Here is a 20,992-nt window from a genome sequence, read left to right as displayed (position 1 = left end):
TCACTTTGTCATTATGGGGTATTGAAATCATTTTTTAATAAATGTACTCCGTTTTGAATTCAGGCTGTAACACAACACAACACAATTTGGAATAAGTCAAGGGTTATGAATACTTTCTGAAGGCACTGTATATTTTCCACCTTAGTATCGGGGAATGATGTCATAGTCCTGATTTGTGCTTTGTCATTTCCTCAGTTACCAATTTAGGATTTCCTGTGTGAATCCTCTTGAGTATTTGTATTTATTATGCCAGCAGCTTCTTTTCCTGGTGTCCATCCAAATTAAAGCAGTTTTATACAATTAAAAAACATGACATAAAATTTCACAACAGATACACATTAAGTGTGTGCCCTCAGGCCACTACTCTACTACCACATATCTACAACACATGATCCATGTGTACGTGTGTGTGTATAGTGCGTATGTTATCGTGTGTGTATGCCTGTGTGTGTGTCTTCACAGTCCCCGTTGTTCCTTAAGGTGCATTTTAAAGTTTGATTTTACAGCTTGCATAAGTTACTTGATTTGGAATAGAGTTCCGTGTAGTCATAGCTCTATGTAGTACTGTGTGCCTTCCATAGTCTGTTCAGGACTGTGAAGAGACCTTTGGCGTGTCTTGTGGTGTATGCATGGGTGACTTATAACAGTGAGTGAGTATTTATAATAGAGAAAAAATTCCTTCACTCAGAGTTTGTGTAAAGATGTTGTTTATTTTGGCTAGCTAAATTGCAGGGGGGGGGGGTGGAAGGTGTACTCATTGTACACCCATTGATTCTGGAAGAATATAACTTTATAAATGCCTTATGAGCTTAGTTCAACTATCGTACCCATCAGAACCCCAAATATAAGCTTGTAAACGTAAACAAACACCGTATAGTCTCAACAAAGTTAAATCAAACATTTTGATATAATGGATGGTCAGTCCTTGCATTCATAGCTCTTTCTATGGATTTGAGAGTGGTTATTTTTCTCCTGCCTCATACCTCAGCTTTTTACAAAAACAGTGGCGGGGTACCCACTTTGTTATTGTTTGAACTGCAGATTGCCCGTTTTAAATTGCGCTTCAAGAAAGGTTTTCTAGAAACGAAGCAAGAGAACATGAGTGATTCCACTATTATAACCACCACCAACTCTGTTCTGGCCAGTAATGCATATTCCTCTACCGACTGGCATAATTGCTCACAGAAGATCTATTTGTACATGTGGAGATGCGTTTCATCCATAAACAAGGTGGATCCCCAAATGTAAGGGCACAACAGCAATATTCTGATCTTAGAATTCCAGAGATCCCAAGATTGAGCTGAGGGTCAGGTCAGGTGAGGTCAGTGTGACCGGTCCTTTTCCAGACAGGATCAGTGTCAGCAGTGGAGTGTGATTATGGGAGAATGTGGTTGTTTCGGTCAGATCAGAGCACACAATGTCCTCCTTCCCTCGCTCTCTATCTGGTAGTGAGTGAAAGGTGTGGGTCAGAGTGGAAGTGAGCAGTACAGGGACACCCAGGTAGGAATTCAACAAGGGAGTCTCCGACAGTCTGCGGTCTTATCTCCTGACTGTCCTGTGGAATGGCCAGTTAACCCTGCCTACTGCAGTCTCTCACACATGACCAGTAGAGCAGGTTGGTTATTAAATGAACCGAGTCACCTAGTAACGTCAGCAGGTCAGTTCCACATCGTGTGAATTCTCTCTCCCTGGACACCAACTCAGCACAATGTGGTGATGTTATTGTACTAGAACAAAATAACCTCTACAATGTCCATAGTAGTGACACTTGTCATGACCATTTTCTACCACTTATCTGTAATCTAATGTTATGGGTTATTATATTGTCAAAGTTCCATAACATAACATGGACTATTAGAATGCTCATTGTCATAAACAAAGCATCGCTATATCATGACTTTATTATAACACTACATTTTCAATTTAAGTTAGTTACTAGCCTGAGAAGGTTAGTGTAGTCATGTTTGATGTGAAATTTACATTAAATATGCTTTCACAAATGCATTACACTTTCATAAATAGATCACTTAATTTGTGAATTTTAAGCCATTTCAGATCTCGCGCTCTCTCACGCTCTCTCTCACACTCTCACGCTCCTCACTTTCTTACAATGTATTTGTCATGTAGTTTTAGGCTGATGAGATATTTCAATCAACAGGTTTCTAAAGTTCTGGTGGAGCTGACAATAAAAAGGTGCTACCTAGATAATGATTGAAGGTTTAAATAACAACCATTGAGTCCTGGTTAATGTTTAAACAGATGGAATGCCTGTCTATTTAAAGCGCAGTTGCTCTGCTCAGTTATATTGTGTAGGCCGAATCAGACTACTCATTGATTTGGTTTAACTTTCATTCCCACTCTCTAAAGCCACATCTTGTAATGTGTACTATACAATATGAAAAACACAGAGGATGCACATATGTATGTTTACATTACAAACATCAAATGGTTGTGTGTGAAAAGGAGCTTGTCAGTGCTAGCTATTTCTCTGGACCACGCCTCTCAGTACAGAACACCTCATTACCCATCAGTCTAACTGGTTTGACTAATATGCTGCTGCCCTGCTGTATGCCTAGCAGTCCTACTATACCTTATTGTTTAGTTAATACCATTAGCTCTCCAGATGTCCCCTCGTGCTTGTAGTGGTCACATACAGTGCCTTCAGAAAGTATTCACACCCTTTGACTTTTTCAAAAAGATAAATAGTTTTACAGCCTGAATTTAAAATGGATTACACTTAGATTTTTTTGTCACTGGCCTATACACAATAAGTAGAATTATGTTTTTAGAAATGTTTACTAATAAATATGAAATTAAAAGCTAAAGTGTCCTGAGTCAATAAGTATTCAACCCCTTTGTTGATGCAAACCTAAAGTTTAGGAATATGACTTCCACCTTACCTGTCACCCTAGACCCAGTTCAATTTGCTTACCGCCCCAATAGGTCCACAGACGATGCAATCGCCTTCACACTGCCTTATCCCATCTGGGCAAGAGGAATACCTATGTAAGAATTCTGTTAATTGACTACAGCTCAGCATTCACCACCATAGTACCCTCCAAGCTCATCATTAAGCTTGAGGCCCTGGGTCTCAACCCCGCCCTGTGTACTTGGGTCCTGGACTTTGACGGGCCGTCCCCAGGTGGTGAAGGTAGGAAACAACATCTCCACTTCGCTGATCCTCAACACTGGGTCCCACAAGGGTGTGTGCTCAGCCCCCTGCTGTACTCCCTGTTCACCCATGACTGTGTGACTATGCACGCCTCCAACTCAATCATCATTTATGAAACATTTGAACATCTTGGCCATGTTCTGTTATAATCTCCACCCGGCACAGCCAGAAGAGGACTGGCCACCCCTCATAGCCTGGTTCCTCTCTAGGTTTCTTCCTAGGTTTTGGCCTTTCTAGGGAGTTTTTCCTAGCCACCGTGCTTCTACACCTGCATTGCTTGCTGTTTGGGGTTTTAGGCTGGGTTTCTATACAGCACTTTGAGATATCAGCTGATGTAAGAAGAGTTATATAAATAAATTGGATTTGATCAAGTTTGCAGATGACACAACAGTAGTAGACTTGATTACCAACAACAACGAGACAGCCTACAGGGAGGAGGTGAGGGCTCTCGGATTGTGGTGTCAGGAAAATAACCTCTCACTCAACGTCAACAAAACAAAGGAGATGATCGTGGCCTTCAGGAAACAGCAGGAGGGAGCACCCCCCAAACACATCGACGGGACAGCAGTGGAGAAGGTTGGAAGTTAAGTTCCTCGGCGTACACATCACTGACAAACTGAAATGGTCCACCCACACAGACAGTGTGGTGAAGAAGGCGCAACAGCCTCTTCAACCTCAGGAGGCTGAAGAAATTTGGCTTGCCACCTAAAACCCTCACAAACTTTTACAGATGCACAATTGTGAGCATCCTGTCGGGCTGTATCACTGCCTGGTACGGCAACTGCCTGGTACGCCCACAACTGCAGGGCTCTCCAGAGGGTGGTGCGGTCTGCACAACGCATCACCGGGGGAAAACTACCTGCCCTCCAGGACACCTACAGCACCCGATGTCACAGGAAGGCCAAAAAGATAATCAAGGACATCAACCACCCGAGCCACTGCCTGTTCACCCCACTACCATCCAGAAGGCGCGATCAGTACAGGTGCATCAAAGCTGGGACCGAGAGCCTGAAAAACAGCTTCTATCTCAAGGTCATCAGACTGTTAAACAGCCATCACTTGCACAGAGCGGCTGCTGCCTATATACAGACTTGAAATCATTGGCCACTTTAATAAATGGAACACTAGTCACTTTAATAATGCCACTTTAATAATGTTTTCATGTCTTGCATTACTCATCTCATATGTATATACTGTATTCTATACTATCTATTGCATCTTAGCTTATGGTGCTCTGTCATTGCTCATCCATATATTTATATATTCTTATTCCATTCCTTTACTTATATTTGTGTGTGGAATTGTTAGATATTACTTGTTAGATATTGCTGCACTGTCGGAACTAGAAGTACAAGCATTTCGCAACACTCGCAATAACATCTGCTAACCGTGTGTGTGACCAATAACATTTGATTTGATTTGAATTCAAATTTGCTTAACAAGTCACAAATTGCACGGATTCACTCTGTGCAATAGTGTTTAACATGATTTTTGAATGACTACCTAATTTCACTACCTCACACATACAGATAATTGTAAGGTCGAGCAGTGAATTTGAAATTCAACCACAAAGACCAGGGAGGCTTTCCAATGCCTCGCAAAGAAGGGCACCTATTGGTAGATGGGTGAAAAAAAGCATACATTGAATATCCCTTTGACCATGCTGAAGTTATTAATTACACTTTGAATGGTGTATAAACACCCATTCCCAACAAATATACAGGCGTCCTTCCTAACTCAGTTGCCGGAGATGGAGGAAACCGCTCAGGGATGTCACCATGAGGCCAATGGTGACTTTAAAACAGTTAGAGTTGAATGGCTGTGATAGGAAACAACTGGGGATGGATCAACATTGTAGTTACTCCACAATACTAACCGAAATGACTGTGAAAAGAATGAAGCCTGTACAAAATAAAATAATTCCTAAACATGCATCCTTTTTGTACTGAATACAAAGTGCTATGTTTAGGGCAAATCCAATACAACACATTACTGAGTACCACTCGCCAGATTTTCAAACATAGTGGTGGCTGCGTCGTGTTATGGGTGAGTGGCCGAGTTCTAACTTAAATCTTCTTGAAATTCTATGGCAAGATTTAAATGGTTGTCTAGCAATGTTCAACAAGCAATTTTGAAAAAGATTCATAGCTGTAACTGCTGCCAAAGGGGATTCTAATATGTATTGACTCAGGGGTTTGAATACTTATGTAAATTCGATATTTGTTTTTTCGTTTTCATAAATTTGCTAAAATTTTGAAAAACATTTTGTCATTATGTGGTCTTTTGTGTGTAGATGGGTGAGACAAATGTATGTAATCAATGTTGAATTCAGGCTGTAACACAACAATGTGGAATAAGTCAGGGGGTGTGAATACTTTCTGAAGCCACTGTATTTTACTTTTTGTGGTGTAAAAAAAAAAAAAAGGTTTACAGGCATAATACTGTGACAGGCTTTTGCAATGTTTTTGATTTGTTTTCCTCTGTTCTGTTTATACTGTCAGTGAAAGTTGTGTTTGTATGTGTCCACTGCATTCAACACCATTTCCTGTGTAATCATATGACACTACTGAGGCCTGTAGCTGGAAAGACATCAGCACAGTTCACATGGATCTAACTGGAGGGAGTATTTTTTTGTTTGAGGGCAGAGAGATGGAGGCAGGGGATATGACGAAAAGCATGTAATGGTTTTATTAGGCTGTGATCAGGGTGACTGATGGAGAGGGTGACCACCCCGCCCCCGCCCCCCCGAGCGCTCACTGACCCCATCCCTAATGATTCCCTTAATTCCAGACCGTGATTGCTGTTATAAATTCCAATTAGGAGTTATGTGTGAGAGCCGGAGCATGGTAAGAATGGCCTTAAATTGCGATGAGTTATCATCTAGACCAGTGTAATTGAGCCCCCATCTTAAGGGGCGGCACTTCTGACAAATTGATTTAATACCGAAGCGATTCTCCCGTCCCTAATGGTGGATCGGGTCCTTCTCTCCACGCTGGGCCACAGGCGCAGAGGCAATTGTGTGCGGTGATTACTATCTGCTCTGTAATCGCTCTCTGCCGTCTGCGTGCGCAAGAGGACTCGGACACACCCTGGACCCAGGGCAGGGCACATAGATCTTAGCCTATGCCCCAGGTAGCCCTGAACTTACCCATCATACTGAAGTACTGTAGGGAGAGAGAGAGAGGGCTGATATGGAGAGTCACTACATATACACTGACATATATTACAATTAATGGTCACATACACATATTTAACAGATGTTAGTGCTTGTGTTCCTAACTCCAACAGTGCAGTAATATAAAACAATTCACAACAATACAAAGAAATCTAAAAGTAAAAGAATGGAATTTCAAATATATAAATATTAGGACGAGCAACGTCGGTGTGGCATTGACTAAAATACAGTAGAATAGAATAAAGTGTATACACTAGAGGTCGACCGATTTTAATCGGAATGGCCGATTTAATTCAGGCCGATTTCACGTTTTCATAACAATCGGAAATCGGTCATTTTGAACACTGAGTTAGATCCATTTGTGAACTGTGCTGATGTCTTTCCAGCTACAGGCCTCAGTAGTGTCATATGATTACACCTTTATTTAACTAGGCAAGTCAGTTATGAACACATTCTTATTTTCAATGACGGCCTAGGAACGGTGGGTTAACTGCCTTGTTCAGCGGCAGAACGACAGATTTTTACCTTGTCAGCTCAGGGATTCAATCTTGCAACCTTACGCTTAACTAGTCCAACGCTCTAACCACCTGCCTCACGAGGAGCCTGCCTGTTACGCGAATACAGTAAGAAGCCAAGGTAAGTTGCTAGCTAGCATTAAACTTATCTTATAAAAAAACAATCAATCAATCATAATCACTAGTTATAACTACACATGGTTGATGATATTACTAGTTAATCTAGCGTGTCATGCGTTGCATATAATCGATGCGGTGCGCATTCGCGAAAAAGGACTCGTTGCTCCAACGTGTACCTAACCATAAACATCAATGCCTTTCTTAAAATCAATACACAGAAGTATATATTTTTAAACCTGCATATTTAGCTAAAAGAAATCCAGGTTAAGAGGCAATATTAACCTGGTGAAATTGTCACTTCTCTTGCGTTCATTGCACACAGTCAGGGTATATGCAACAGTTTGGGCCGCCTGGCTCGTTGCGAACTAATTTGCCAGAATGTTACGTAATTATGACATAACATTGAAGGTTGTGCAATGTAACAGGAATATTTAGACGTATGGATGCCACCCGTTAGATAAAATACGGAACGGTTCCGTATTTCACTGAAAGAATAAATGTTTTGTTTTCGAGATGATAGTTTCCGGATTCGACCATATTAATGACCTAAGGCTCGTATTTCTGTGTGTTATTATGTTTAAGTCTATGATTTGATAGAGCAGTCTGACTGAGCGATGGTAGGCACCAGCAGGCTCGTAAGCATTCATCCAAACAGCACTTTCGTGCGTTTTGCCAGCAGCTCTTCGCAATGCTTGAAGTATTGCGCTGTTTATGACTTCAAGCCTATCAACTCCCGAGATTAGGCTGGTGTAACCGATGTGAAATGGCTAGCTAGTTAGCGGGGTACACACTAATAGCGTTTCAAACGTCACTCGCTCTGAGACTTGGAGTAGTTGTTCCCCTTGCTCAGCATAGGTAACGCTGTTTCGAGGGTGGCTGTTGTCGATGTGTTCCTGGTTCAAGCCCAGGTAGCGGCGAGGAGAAGGATGGAAGCTATACTGTTACACTGGCAATACTAAAGTGCCTATAAGAACATCCAATAGTCAAAGGTATATGAAATACAAATCGAATAGAGAGAAATAGTCCCATAATAACTACATCCTAAAACTTCTTACCTGGGAATGTTGAAGACTCATGTTAAAAGGAACCACCAGATTTCATATGTTCTCATGTTCTGAGCAAGGAACTTAAACGTTAGCTTTCTTACATGGCACATATTGCACTTTTACTTTCTTCTCCAACACTTTGTTTTTGCTTTATTTAAACCAAATTGAACATGTTTCATTATTTATTTGAGGCTAAATTGATTTTATTGATGTATTATATTAAGTTAAAATAAGTGTTCATTCAGTATTGTTGTAATTGTCATTATTACAAATAAAAATAAAAAATCGACCGATTTTAATCGGTATCGGCTTTTTTGGTCCTCCAATAATCGGTATCGGCGTTGAAAAATCATTATTGGTCGACCTCTAGTATGTACAGTGCCTTCGGAAGTAGTCAGACCCCTGTATCCTTAGGATACAGCCTCATTCTATAATGTATTAAATTGTTTTTTTCCCTCATCAATCAATAACCAACACACAATTTATTACAAATAAAAAAACAAATCTCACATTTACATAAGTATTCAGACCCTTTACTCAGTACTTTCTTGAAGCACCTTTGGCAGTGATTACAGCCTCAAGTCTTATTGGGTATGACGCTACAAGCTTGGCACACCTGTATTTGGGGAGTTTCTCCCATTCATCTCTGCAGATCCTCTCAAGCTCTGTCAGGTTTGGAGGGAGGGGGGGGTAGCTGCACAGCTATTTTCAGGTCTCTCCAGAGATGTTCGATCGGGTTCTGGGCCACTCAAGGACATTCAGAGACTTGTCCCGAAGCCACTCCTGCGTTGTCTTGGCTATGTGCTTAGGGTCATTGTCCTGTTGGAAGGTGAACCATCACCTCAGTCTGAGATCTTGAGCGCTCTGGAGCAGGTTTTCATTAAGTATCTCTCTGTACGTTGCTCATTTCATCTTTGCCTTGATCCCAACTAGTCTCTCAGTCCCTGCTGCTGAAAAACATCCCCACAGCATGATTCTGCCACCACCTTGCTTCACCGTAGGGATGGTGCCAGGTTTCCTCCAGACGTGACGCTTGGCATTCAGGCCAAAGAGTTTAATCTTGGTTTCATCAGACCAGAGAATCTTGTTTTTCATGGTCTGAGATTCTTTAGGTGCCTTTTGGCAAACACCAAGCGGGCATGTGCCTATTACTGAGTTGCTTCATTCTGACCACTCTACCATAAAGGCCTGATTTGGTGGAGTGCTGCAGAGATGGTTGTCCTTCTGGAAGGTTCTCCCATCTCCACAGTGGAACTCTGGAGCTCTGTCAGTGACCATCGGGTACTTGGTAACCTCCCTGTCCAAAGCCCTTCTCCCCCGATTGCTCAGTTTGGCCAGGCGGCCAGCTCTAGGAAGAGTCTTGGTTTCTAACTTCTTCCATTTAAGAATGATGGAGGCCACTGTGTTCTTAGGGACCTTCAATGCTGCAGAAATGTTTTGGTACCCTTCCCCAGATCTGTGCCCCGACACAATCCTGTCTAGGGGATCTACGAACAATTCCTTCAACCTCATGGCTTGGTTTTTGCTCTGACATGCACTATCAACTGTGGGACATTATATAGACAGTTGTGTATCTTTCAAAATGTTGTCCAATCAATTGATTTTACCACAGGTGGACTCTAATCAAGTTGTAGAAACATCTCAAGGATGATCAATGGAAACAGGATGTACATGAACTCAATTTTGAGTCTCATAGCAAAGGGTCTGAATATAGGTATTTCTGTTTTTTATTTTAATAGATTTGCAAAATGTTCTTGCTTTGTCATTATGAGGCATTGTGTGTAGATTGCTGAGGATTTTTAAAATCCATTTTAGAATAAGGCAGTAATGTAACAATGTGGAAAAAGTCGAGGGGTCTGAATACTTTCAGAAGGCACTGTACATATGAAATGAGTAAAGCAGTATGTAAACATTATTAAAGTTACCAGTGTTTACATGTCTATGTGTATATAGGGCAGCAGCCTCTAAAGTACAGGGCTGAGTAACCGGGTAGTAGCCAGCTAGTGATGTCTGATGGCCTTTAAGATAGACGCTGTTTTTCAGTCTCTCGGTCCCAGCTTTGATGCACCTCGCCTTCTGGATGATAGCGAGGTGAACAGGCCGTGGCTCGGGTGGTTGTTGTCCTGGAGGATCTTTTTGGACTTCCTGTGACATCAGGTGCTGTAGGTGTCCTGGAGGGCAGGTAGTTTTCCCCCGGTGATGCGTTGTGCAGACTGCACCACCCTCTGGAGAGCCCTGCGGTTGTGGGCGGTGTAGTTGCCGTACCAGGCAGTGATACAGCCCGATAGGATTCTCTCAATTGTGCATCTGTAAAACTTTGTGGGTCTTAGGGGCTGTTGCGCCTTCACCACACTGTCTGTGTGGGTGGACCATTTCAGATTGTCAGTGATGTGTACGCCGAGAAACTTAAAGCTTTTCACCTTCTCCGCTGCTGTCCCGTCGATGTGGATAGGGACGTGCTCCCTCTGCTGTTTCCTGAAGTCCACAATCAGCTCCTTCGTTTTGTTGACGTTTAGTGACATGGTGAGGCAGTGGCTAGGGAGTATTGTTGTTGATGTCACCAAGTACTTGCTCACAGTTGGCTGTTCCTTAGAGAAGGTGGAGCACATACAGAGTGCCATGGAAGTCTTCTCTGCAGTGCAACGTGTGTGCTCTCAGGTCACTAAACTGGTTGGGCCTGTTTTGACGTCAGGATTCGTTCTGAGCCTGTTTCAACTTGTCAGTGATTCTCCCTAAACAAAAACATGAAAAGTAATGTAAAACAGACACGTTATTGTTATGGTGTGAATCAGTGTTAGCCGTCTTTGCAATTCACCGTCAGTCTAATACAGGGTGATGATCCTGATGGCGGTCAGTTTCACAAACAACGCAATTGTCTGTCTTTCCCCTGCTGACCTACACACACCACACATCTGACTACTACACCGATAGACACACACTGAACTTTCCATGGCAGCACCTCAAGGACATCTCCCCCCCTGTCTCTCTGTGCTCATCTCTTTTTAAATAAGGTTTTAGCCTCCAATGTGAAATGAGAAGTATGGCAGAGGTTATACTAACGATACATAACCCTTCCTGATGAGAACAGTCAGTTCCTCTTTGGGATAATGCAGCTGCGGTTGCTTCTTGATTTTAGTTGCCGAGCCACAGAATTTTAGCTTTCATTTAGTTTTTTGTTACTGTTCGAATGTTGACGATGGGATCTTTCTGATGCCAGGATCAGTAGAATTGGCACTTTGTTTCTAGTGCCTTCGTTGATGTCACAGGCTTTTCCTTTGTAGCTTTTTACAAGTCCACTGTCATTACTTTCACCTCGTATGGTAAGACTGGAGTCTGGAGGTGGCTATAGCTACTGTCTTGTACTTAGTTTCAGGATGATTTTAGGAGGAGACTGAACACTATGATCTCCTAACAATCTCCATGTCCTCCAAGTTAGGTGACTCACACACTACACTGGATATGTTATTGTACTCCTACGTCTTGAGTATTAGTAATCTCATCATATAACTGTAGGTAAGAAATTAACTTATCTCCCTCTTTATGTCTCTGTCTACCTAGGGGCAGAACGGGCGGCATGAGCAGGTCACCTTCCTGGATAACAAAGAGAAGATGGCATCGAAGAAGAAGACTGGAGTGATAGTGGGAGTCCTCATCGCTCTGCTTGTCTTGGCAGCCGTGGCAGGAATCCTCATCTGGCTCTTTGTTAGTGAGTACAACTTTACTATGTAGTCTGAGACTAATGCATGTAATAATCATAGACTAGGTACTATCACTCAGTCTAACTGAAAATGCAAAGGATGCCCCAAAGTGGCTCAATAACTCCAACTGTACTAATGTTTCTAATTTCCAATCCTCTCAGTTTGGCCTGGAGTATTCTGGGAGGTTTGTTTCTTCTAATGTCTGAATATAAAATTGATACCTGAAATGTAAATAATGGCAAACAGCTTTTTATAATCTACCCGGAAAGACTTGGGTTTGAGTTGGCAGCCCTAGCCAACTGCAATTGGCCAATCTAAACCTGCCATCTACAGAGCACACCCAGGAGATTTCACATTCACAGGCGCTGCCTGACTGCTGCTTTGTGGGCCTAGACGTTTGATACAAATATCCTAAATAAGTGTGAAGTTTGGAAGTTTTAATTTGCCATTGATAACCTGTTTGACAGGCCTTAATTTTAGTGTTAATAATTCAGGGGAGTAAAGTGGCGCGGTGCAGAGTAGACGGAACATCCTGACAGTCACACACACACCCTCACTCTACAGCCTGATCAGAGGCTTTTACTGAGAGATAATCAAAAGATTAACAAACTCCTAATTATCCTAAATCCCTGTTCTCTTTTTATTTGCTCCAGCAGAGAATCATATTAACCATCTCTGGAAATGTATGAGGAGGCATTGGTGTTGCATGTACAATTTATCTAAATGACTTCCTCTTTCTCCCACTCTCTTTCCCTCACTCAGTCAAAGGCAGAGAGTCGGCGGCCACCATAAGTATGAAGCGTGTCCCAGCTCAGCGGGTGTATAGCGGGCACATGAAACTGGACAACGTGCCCTACAACCAGAATCTGGAGGACCCCACCAGCACAGAGTTCCAAAAGCTGGCAGACGACCTGGAAGAGATAGTGAGTTTGACCCAGGTTTAGGCTCAGATACCATGTCCTGGTGATGTTCTGTTAAAAAAAACGATTGAGCTTATTGTTTTTGTATGGTGACAGACAAAAGTGATGAGATGACAGACAGACATCAGTCATTTCCCATCATTTTCTTGCCTGCGTCAAAAGTTGAAATTAGTTGAACTTTTGATAGATAGGTTGATGACTGGCACAATACCCTTCTACCAAGTTAACCTCCACCCACAATACCCTTTAGGCCAGGTATTAAGTCAGGTGTCAGAGTTCAGAACTGACTGAGATTGTTTTTCTCTCTTGTTTGTTGTAGCTATCTGCCACAGCATGTTTTTCTCCTGGTGGAAGGAGATTGCTAAAGGCATATTTGTGGGGGTGGACTGGAAGAGAGAACATCATTTAGTTACTCTGTTATTTCCTCCAACAACATTTCCTTTCACTGGAGTTATGGAGATGTGTGTATCGCCACTTGGGAACATGACAATGATAAACTGCTATTGCTAAACCCCCGGTCAGTGTGGCATTGCTTTAGAATGTATGGCTGCATGAGTGACAATGTAAGGTAGGTGGTCTGAATGGAATTCTAGATGACTGTTCAATGAGCATTAATGTGACAACAGAACACACCCCCACCATTATTCTCTCTGCTCGGTACATTCAGTTCATCCTCTGGCCATGTATTGCAGATGCAGTAGAGCAAAGTGTCATTATATGTTGGTGATTGGGTCTATAGTATATACAACTGAACTAACAAAGCCAATCAGACACCAACACACTATTGGCTCCACTGGCAAGACTAAAGAATACACAGTTATTTTTAAATTGAGGGAACAATGCACCTCTCTGTATGTTGGCGGTGCTGTGTGGTTGACTTGGTAGTCTGCTGTTACCTGCTGTAGAACATGGTATTTGTGCTTAGAAATGGCTTTGAATAAGGAAATCCACACGTAGGAGACACTGTGTCTCTCATCTGAGCTCTGCAAATGGCAATGGGATCACATTCTACACTTCTGGGTTCAACTTCAGTGGATCACTCATTTTGCTCTCCTCTGAAATTGTTAATGGGCTTTCTCCATTGTGGTCCATTAAAGTCTCCAGCCCATTTCTCGGTTCTCAATGTGGTCTTATCAGAGTTGATACAGATGAAGATCGTTCACTACTCTCTTCAGTCTGTTTCAGGGAGCTGAGGTGAGTTCAGCTACTCTGCCTTTATAATGTACCTTTTGGATTTAACATTTACCAGCCTGATAATTACATGTCCGCTACATGCGTTATTATTCACAGTCTGAACTGGAGTTTAACACACACTATGAACAGACAGCATGATTAGTAACAACACATGCTAGGATTCGAAATCCAGTTTCTTTCTACATTTCTTTCACATAACTGTAGCTGAAGACACTCGTCCTCCATGGGATCTCCAATGGAAGCCCTGTTATTCATGGCATGCAGGCAGTTTGAATGCAAGCATACACACTTGTTCTCAGGGGCCTTATTGCAGCCGCAGACAAACTTTTCTTGGTATCGAACTGGCCAATACCTGGAGCACTCCCAACACCATGGTAACCTTGATCAATTAAACCATATATGGAGGATTCAGCTGAACTCTGAGGTCATGGCTCCCTATCTTCGCCATGGTAACAGCAAATGGGTTGTCAGGTAACCTAATGAATGCTAATTTTTATGTTTGTCTTTTTTCACCAGCTTAAGATTAACTACAAACAAGTTGAGTTCCTCTCCAAGTACTACACCACATCTGTGGTGACCGCCTTCAGGTAGGAGAGCATTCTGGGATGTGGAGGTTCTGCATGTTGGTAATGTACAGTTGGCCATAAAGCTAGTCATGTGATCACTTTGTTTATTACATAATATGAATCTTTGAAAATGCTTATTGGATAAGTGTGATTTGGACAATGGAACGTCCATTGCAGCAACTCAAAACGCCAGCTGTTGTTGAGGAGAGGTTTGGTCAAACCTGCACTATAGAAACGTTGAAGTGCATAACTGAGTGATCAATGAAGGCCTCAGTCAGCATAGTTTGGTCTTCTTCCTTCAAGTCCCTCTCTCTCTCCAGTGAGGGGGTGCTGGCCTACTACTGGACCCAGTTTGACATCCCGGCAACGGACCTGGAGATGCTGCCAGAGTTCTCTGAGGAGCGGGTCCTGGAGGTACTGTGGAATGGCATCAGGGAGCAGGGCAAACGCTCCGGCCAGAGCCTCCGCATCAGCCAAGTCACTGCCTCACGTGAGTTAGTAGTTAGTACAACCCAGTCAAGACCAAACCAGGGGGTCTAGTCTCTGGGGCAGGTGGTTTATCTAGAGGCTTAGGGTTTAAACTAAGCAAGCAGTGACCAACCCTCCTCCTGGAGAGTTACCCTGAGTCCTGCAAGCTTCCACTTCAACCCAAATCCAAAACCTATCATTCTATTAATTGGCTGCTCACCAGGACCTTGATCAGCTGAATGAGGGGTAACAGAGTTGGTCACCAGGACCTTGATCAGCTGAATGAGGGGTAACAGGGTTGGATCAAAAGCCACCCAGTAGCTCTCCAGATGCAGGGTTGGCCTCCCCTCAACTAAAGGGTCATGTTTAATGAAGAGAAATGTATTGTCTGAAGCAAGCCCCCTCTGTCATTTTCCATAAGCATTCATATCTGATCTGATTTCTGCCATTAATGGCTGTTCTATGCCAGCTAGATGTCTCTGACATGCCCTAATAAGATAACGTGGAGGTATAAGGGATGCCACTCTGTTTGTATTGTATCAGTGATTGGACACTTTATGTAGTTTGGGTCCTCTAATGACGTTACAGTAGTTGGCCCCTGGGCTGCCCTCTAGCTGCCTGGCTCTAGCCATTATCATTATTCTAGCTTCTGTCTACTTCACATTGCATTGAAAAAAGGTCACCCTATATGACTTAGTGGTTTTGCTCTCTTTAAAATGATTTCTGTTTATATGATTTGATGTGGCTGTCAGACGGTTAGACAGAGATGTATCCCTGGGCTCCGTGGGGCAATGGGGGGGTTTAAAAAAAAAAACTGTCCATCGGCAGCTCTCTCAACAGCAGTGCGTACGGCGAATTGGAACAGTAAAAGTGCAACCCAAATATTATACGCCCGTGCATCAAACTCTATCAGCCTCTCAGTAAGGTAACACTCTTAACCCTCCCTCCTTATCTCTCATTTCCCCTTTCCCTTTCCTCCTCAATTCTCTCTCCTCCTTCTCCATCTCTCCTTTTCTCCCTTCTCCCTCCCCCTCTTATTCCACCACTCTTCTGTCTCTCTCCCTCACCCCCCTTCTCACCCCCCCCCCCCCCCCTCTCTCCAGGCACAGACCCCAGGATGGCCCGGAACCCCAGAGCCGGTGAGTAAACCCACTGTCTCCCGTTTCAATCACACGCCGCTGTAATTTTCCAGCCCGCTAGATGTTCACCCCGCTGCTGCCAGTCTGTGACGAATGCCTGCCCCGCTTGATACATAATGCTGCTGCTGCTCCGTTCATGAAGAGATTGAGAGCACTGGCTATATAGTACATCAGTGGACTACTGAATAAAAATGGATGTTGGCCTATTTCACTCGTCTTCTTTTACCCTCTGTTGAGGCGTAATCCTCAAACGATTTTGCGCATGTTCCATTTAATTTCAGATGAGAGTTGATAGTTGACATTGCATCAACAGATGACACTGGATGATGAACAGTGTAGTAGACATGGTATAAGATGTGTACATTTCTCCACACCATGATATGACATTTTGATTGATGCCATACAACACAGCTCAGCACAGCTCTTTTTTCCACTATGTTATCTGCCTTGGCGTTTGCACTTTTGGGACTAGCGAGTCTAAAGTTCTTCCTTAGCATGTGAGCTGACCAGGGAAAACCCACAGCCTTGTTGGGCTACTGTACCTGTATGTCTGTACATCTACTAATGTAATCTGTTATGCTGTTCATTTCCTGACCGTCAGATTATGAGTGTTTCTTCCGGTTGGAGGCTGGCACCTTAGTTCAGAGCTTCCAGTCTCCAGGCTTCCCAGATCAGTACCCGGCCCAGTCCCGCTGCCAGTGGCAGATCAGAGCCCCGGAACAGAACGCCATCTCAGTCCGCTTCTCCCACTTCCACATAGAGGACGACTGCTCCGATGACTTTGTGTCCATCTACGACTCCCTCAGCCCGGATGAGTCCCAGGCCATCACTCAGTGAGTGCTCTCACAACCACTACTGTGATAATGATGATAGATAAATAATATGAATAATGCATTGATTTTTTATTAGTGCATTTCATGAACCCAAAGACTCTAGTACAGGGATGGTGATGAGAGAGGCTGAATCAGGCCAGTGTCTGTCATAATGCCACTATTCTCCACAGCCCAAGGAAATCTGTGACAAACTCCATCTTAATATCAGCAGTGATACACAGACAAGTGAATTCAATTGTAAGATTTCAAATTTGTGTGAGACATATTGTCTTTGTTCAATCGGAGGTGGTTTCCTGGTGTCTAGGCTAGGTGTAATTCATAGGTTGTTGTGCTGCGAGAATGCGGGTTTGTTTCCAATCAATAAGGTTATGTTACAGTGGGGAAAAAGGAAGCAGGAAGTCAACTTCAAACTTGCTTTCTTTCAGCACAATAAATAATATATTCTTCATCCTACCAAGATACATAGACAGGTTAAAGAATGACTTTTAAACCAAGTGAAATATGGATTGTTTGTGTGCCATTCAGAGGGTGAATGGACAAGACAAAAGATATTAGTGCCTTTGAACGGGGTATGGTAGTTGGTCCTAGGCGCACCGGGTTTGACTGTGTCAAGAACTGCAACGCTGCTGGGTTTTTCACGTTCAACAGGTTCTTGTGTGTATCAAGAATGGCCCATCACCCAAAGAACATCCAGTCAACTTGACACAACTGTGGGAAGCATTGGAGTCAACATGGGCCAACATCTGTGGGTGTACAACGCAATATTAGGATGGTGTTCATAATGTTTTGTACACTCAGTGTATCCCACTTGTTTACAACCTTTTATTCATTTAGGGTCCAACCAAGACATGCATACTACCAGTACCAACATATGCTTACTTAATGAGGAAAGAAGGTAAAAGTGTGTCATGTAGTTTTCCAGGATTCCCAAGAGGGACCGGAACATCACTTTGTATTTGGCTAAGGTCCCCAGTGGGAATAGAAAAACATGGGCGAAAACGGTCGTTTTGAAGTGTAGCGAATGCTGTGGACTTCATTCCCAATACATCATTGGTGATTTTAGTCACTTGTTGGGATCCTGGTGCATTTAGCCCAGCACGTCGTCTTTCATTGTTAACATTGGGGACCTTCAGTGAGATTGAGTTGGCTCAGAAGGACCTCTCTTTTCCAATCTACCAGGGGTGCCACCCAGGAGCCATGCTGCTGTGTGTAATTGTGGTTGGTTGTCTGTGGACTCTGTGGGTGTCTGTCTCTCTTGCGCTCTCTCTCTCCCCCACTGTGGCAACCTGAGTGCAAATCAGTGGGGGCTACACTGCAGGCAATTTCAAGTTCCAGACCCTTCGCCAAACAAATGCGGGTAGCCAGGCGCTGCATAAGATTTTTATATTGCTGCTCAGCCTTTCAGATTTATCCAAGGTGACACCAGGTTTGAGAGCCTTAATACAATAGTTTCTAATGGCATCACGTTGCTGCAGGTAGATGTAGTGCTGCTCTTGCAGCGTCATTCACACTTCTGTGGCTCCGGCCGCCGGCCCACGCTGCAGGAGCGTTTTGCTAAAATACCTGTTTGACTTTGAAATGTGTGTCTGAGCGGGCAGGGCTATTTTTCTTCCCTTTAATAGTTGACTTAATGCTTTTTGATGTGTGGGTGCTCATCAGTTATTTAGACATTTCAAATGTATTTAATGGGCTTCTTTGGGTTTCTGATTCATGTGTTTTATTAAAAGTGTACTATGTCACTCTAACAACACAGTGTAGATGGTATACTGATGGTTTATGCCTTTCACGCCTGCACCACATTCTGTCAGTGAATGAATTGAAGTCCCACACCTTGATCAGTGTTGCCCAGCCCTGTCATTTGTTGACGTCTCCATTTCCTGTATGAATCGCCTCCTATAGCAAGTGTGGTCAGAGGCCTCCCAGCAATCCTCTGGAGGTGGTGTCGTCCAGTAACATCATGCTCATCAACCTCATCACCGACAGTGCTGTCCAGAGGCCCGGCTTCAGTGCAGAGTACGCAATCATCCCCCTAACAACATGTAAGATAACATCACACAGTCATCCCCTTACCAAGATGTACAACGACAATGCCAGTCAAACAGTCCATATTTCACTAAGTTAACATGATGAACACTCTAATGACCCAACTGTTGCCATTTTAGCTGAAAGTTGTGGAGGAGTCCTGAGTGATGCTCAGGGGAACTTCAGCTCTCCCCATTACCCCAGCTTCTATCCCCCAGCCCTGGACTGCAAGTGGACCATCGAGGTTGGTGATCCTGCATCATAGCCCCTTCTGTTACCCCCTCTCTCTGCTACCTCTCTATTTACCCCCTCACTCTCTGGTCCCGCTCTCTAGTTCCCTCTTTCCTGCACCATCCATAGCTCTGTATGAGGGGAATGCTGAGGCTGCAGAATGTCAGCCAGGCTGTTCAGTACCTCTTCCATCTTCATATGTCCTATTGCAGCAGCAGTCCTTAAGGTTTTGTGTCTGGGGGGAGGAGGTGGGTTAGGTGTTCTCCCACAGCTACTGTAGTTTGAGTTCCAATTCCCTACACCTCCCACTTGGTTCCGTTCCCCTTGTGGATTTCAAATCATTGAATTGGTGTGAGCAGGCTTGAGAGACCACTATATTTCCTACACCATTTATTTAGAAACTATGAGGAGGAAGGAACAAGTGCGTACCTCTAAGGAGCAGGGCAGAGGGGAAAAGTGGTGGCATTTTCCAACTCTTAAGACTCACATGAACACAACCCTGTCTCAGGTCCCTGCAGGGAAGCAGGTACGTGTCAAGTTCACCATGTTCCGTATGAAGGAGCCGAGAGTGGACGTCAGGGTGTGTCACAAAGACTACATAGAGGTCATGGGCACCAAGTAAGAATTTTCCTCTACTTACTGGAGCTCTATAGTATGACTTTATTGTTTTTCACAGGATAAAGGAAATGTGTCCTCTGTATGTCAACGGAATGTGATGGTTTAAAGCAATGTCAGTATTTCCACTGAAATAAACGTTGTGTGCTTTGTGTCAGGTACTGTGGGGAGCTGTCTTCTCTGGCCCTTACCAGTACCACCAGCTCACTGGTTGTGATGTTCCACTCTGATGAGTCCTTCACAGACAAAGGCTTCCAGGCTCAGTACAATGCATACGATCCTTCCAACCGTGAGTGGTTTCTCTCTGGTGTTATATATGACTCTGGATTGTATGAAACGTCCTATGAAGGTGTTACCATTTTATGGTACTGTTTTCAAACCACTCTTAATCTCAATGGCAACTGATATGGGAGTGGTGGTGCTATTGAAGTGAAAGTTGCTATATGACAGAGTAATCGTCACTATAACAACTGAACTAGTGCCCCAAACCAAGTGGCACGCTGACTGACACTCAGTCAGAGACGGTTCAATGATGGAGGTTTACAGACTGCAGCTCTGACTTCACAGGTCCACCAATCACCATGAGAGTGTGTTTATTGTCTGTTTTATCAGGCAGGAGCACTTCTAGTCTCTGTCTGTCCCCTCGTCCCCTCTACCCTCTGTAGTGCTGCTCTTTCAGAGTTTGGGCCATAATGGATTTCAAATTGCTTTGATCAATAGGGACGAGCAGATTGCAACAAGACGGATGGGCCGGATATACACTGTCATTCCCTCACACTCCATCTTTCTCTCTCTCTCATAGCTCACTCTCATTCGCCTCTTCCCCCTGTCTCCCTCTCTCCCTCCTTCCTTCCTCATTCCCTCCATTCTGTTACTGTGTGCAGCTTGCCCCAACCAGTTTGCCTGTGGCTCTGGGTTCTGTATCAAGAAAGAGCTGCATTGTGATGGCTGGAACGACTGTGGGGACATGAGTGATGAAATGAACTGCAGTAAGTAGACTCTGGCCTTGCTTGGCCTCACCTCACCCCTACCTCACTCCCCTCCCTCTTTTCCCCTCACTTCCCGTTCACCCTCCCTACCTCGCTTCCCCCTTCACCCCTCCCTACTTCGCTTCCCCCTTCAACCCTCCCTCACTGCCCCTTCAACCCTCCCTCACTGCCCCTTCAACCCTTCCTCACTCCCCCTTACCCTCCCTTCACATACTTCCCACTCCCCTCACATTCCTATGTGTGTGCATATCTGTGTGATAGAAGCCTCTGACACACTGGACATTTCCTC

At 43.8% G+C, this 20,992-nt stretch overlaps 1 protein-coding gene across 2 annotated transcripts in view; it reads left to right on the top strand.

The window, feature by feature from the left end:
- Positions 1-20,992, top strand: part of LOC120048555 (suppressor of tumorigenicity 14 protein homolog) — a 42,000-nt gene that overhangs the window by 13,230 nt on the left and 7,778 nt on the right. The window contains exons 2-12 of one of the 2 annotated variants that reach the window (XM_038994635.1): positions 11,587-11,734; positions 12,489-12,649; positions 14,357-14,427; positions 14,727-14,896; positions 15,978-16,013; positions 16,615-16,846; positions 18,746-18,885; positions 19,009-19,112; positions 19,608-19,717; positions 19,873-20,003; positions 20,599-20,703. In XM_038994635.1, the coding sequence (XP_038850563.1) occupies positions 11,587-11,734; positions 12,489-12,649; positions 14,357-14,427; positions 14,727-14,896; positions 15,978-16,013; positions 16,615-16,846; positions 18,746-18,885; positions 19,009-19,112; positions 19,608-19,717; positions 19,873-20,003; positions 20,599-20,703 (1,408 nt within the window). The remainder of the gene's footprint in view (positions 1-11,586; positions 11,735-12,488; positions 12,650-14,356; positions 14,428-14,726; positions 14,897-15,977; positions 16,014-16,614; positions 16,847-18,745; positions 18,886-19,008; positions 19,113-19,607; positions 19,718-19,872; positions 20,004-20,598; positions 20,704-20,992) is intronic. The other variant, XM_038994636.1, reaches the window with a different exon arrangement.

Source organism: Salvelinus namaycush, chromosome 5 (assembly GCF_016432855.1).
Source record: "Salvelinus namaycush isolate Seneca chromosome 5, SaNama_1.0, whole genome shotgun sequence".
Classification (NCBI taxonomy): Eukaryota; Metazoa; Chordata; class Actinopteri; order Salmoniformes; family Salmonidae; genus Salvelinus; species Salvelinus namaycush.
Note: the sequence above shows the minus strand (reverse complement) of the source record. Positions and strands in the feature narration are given on the sequence as shown.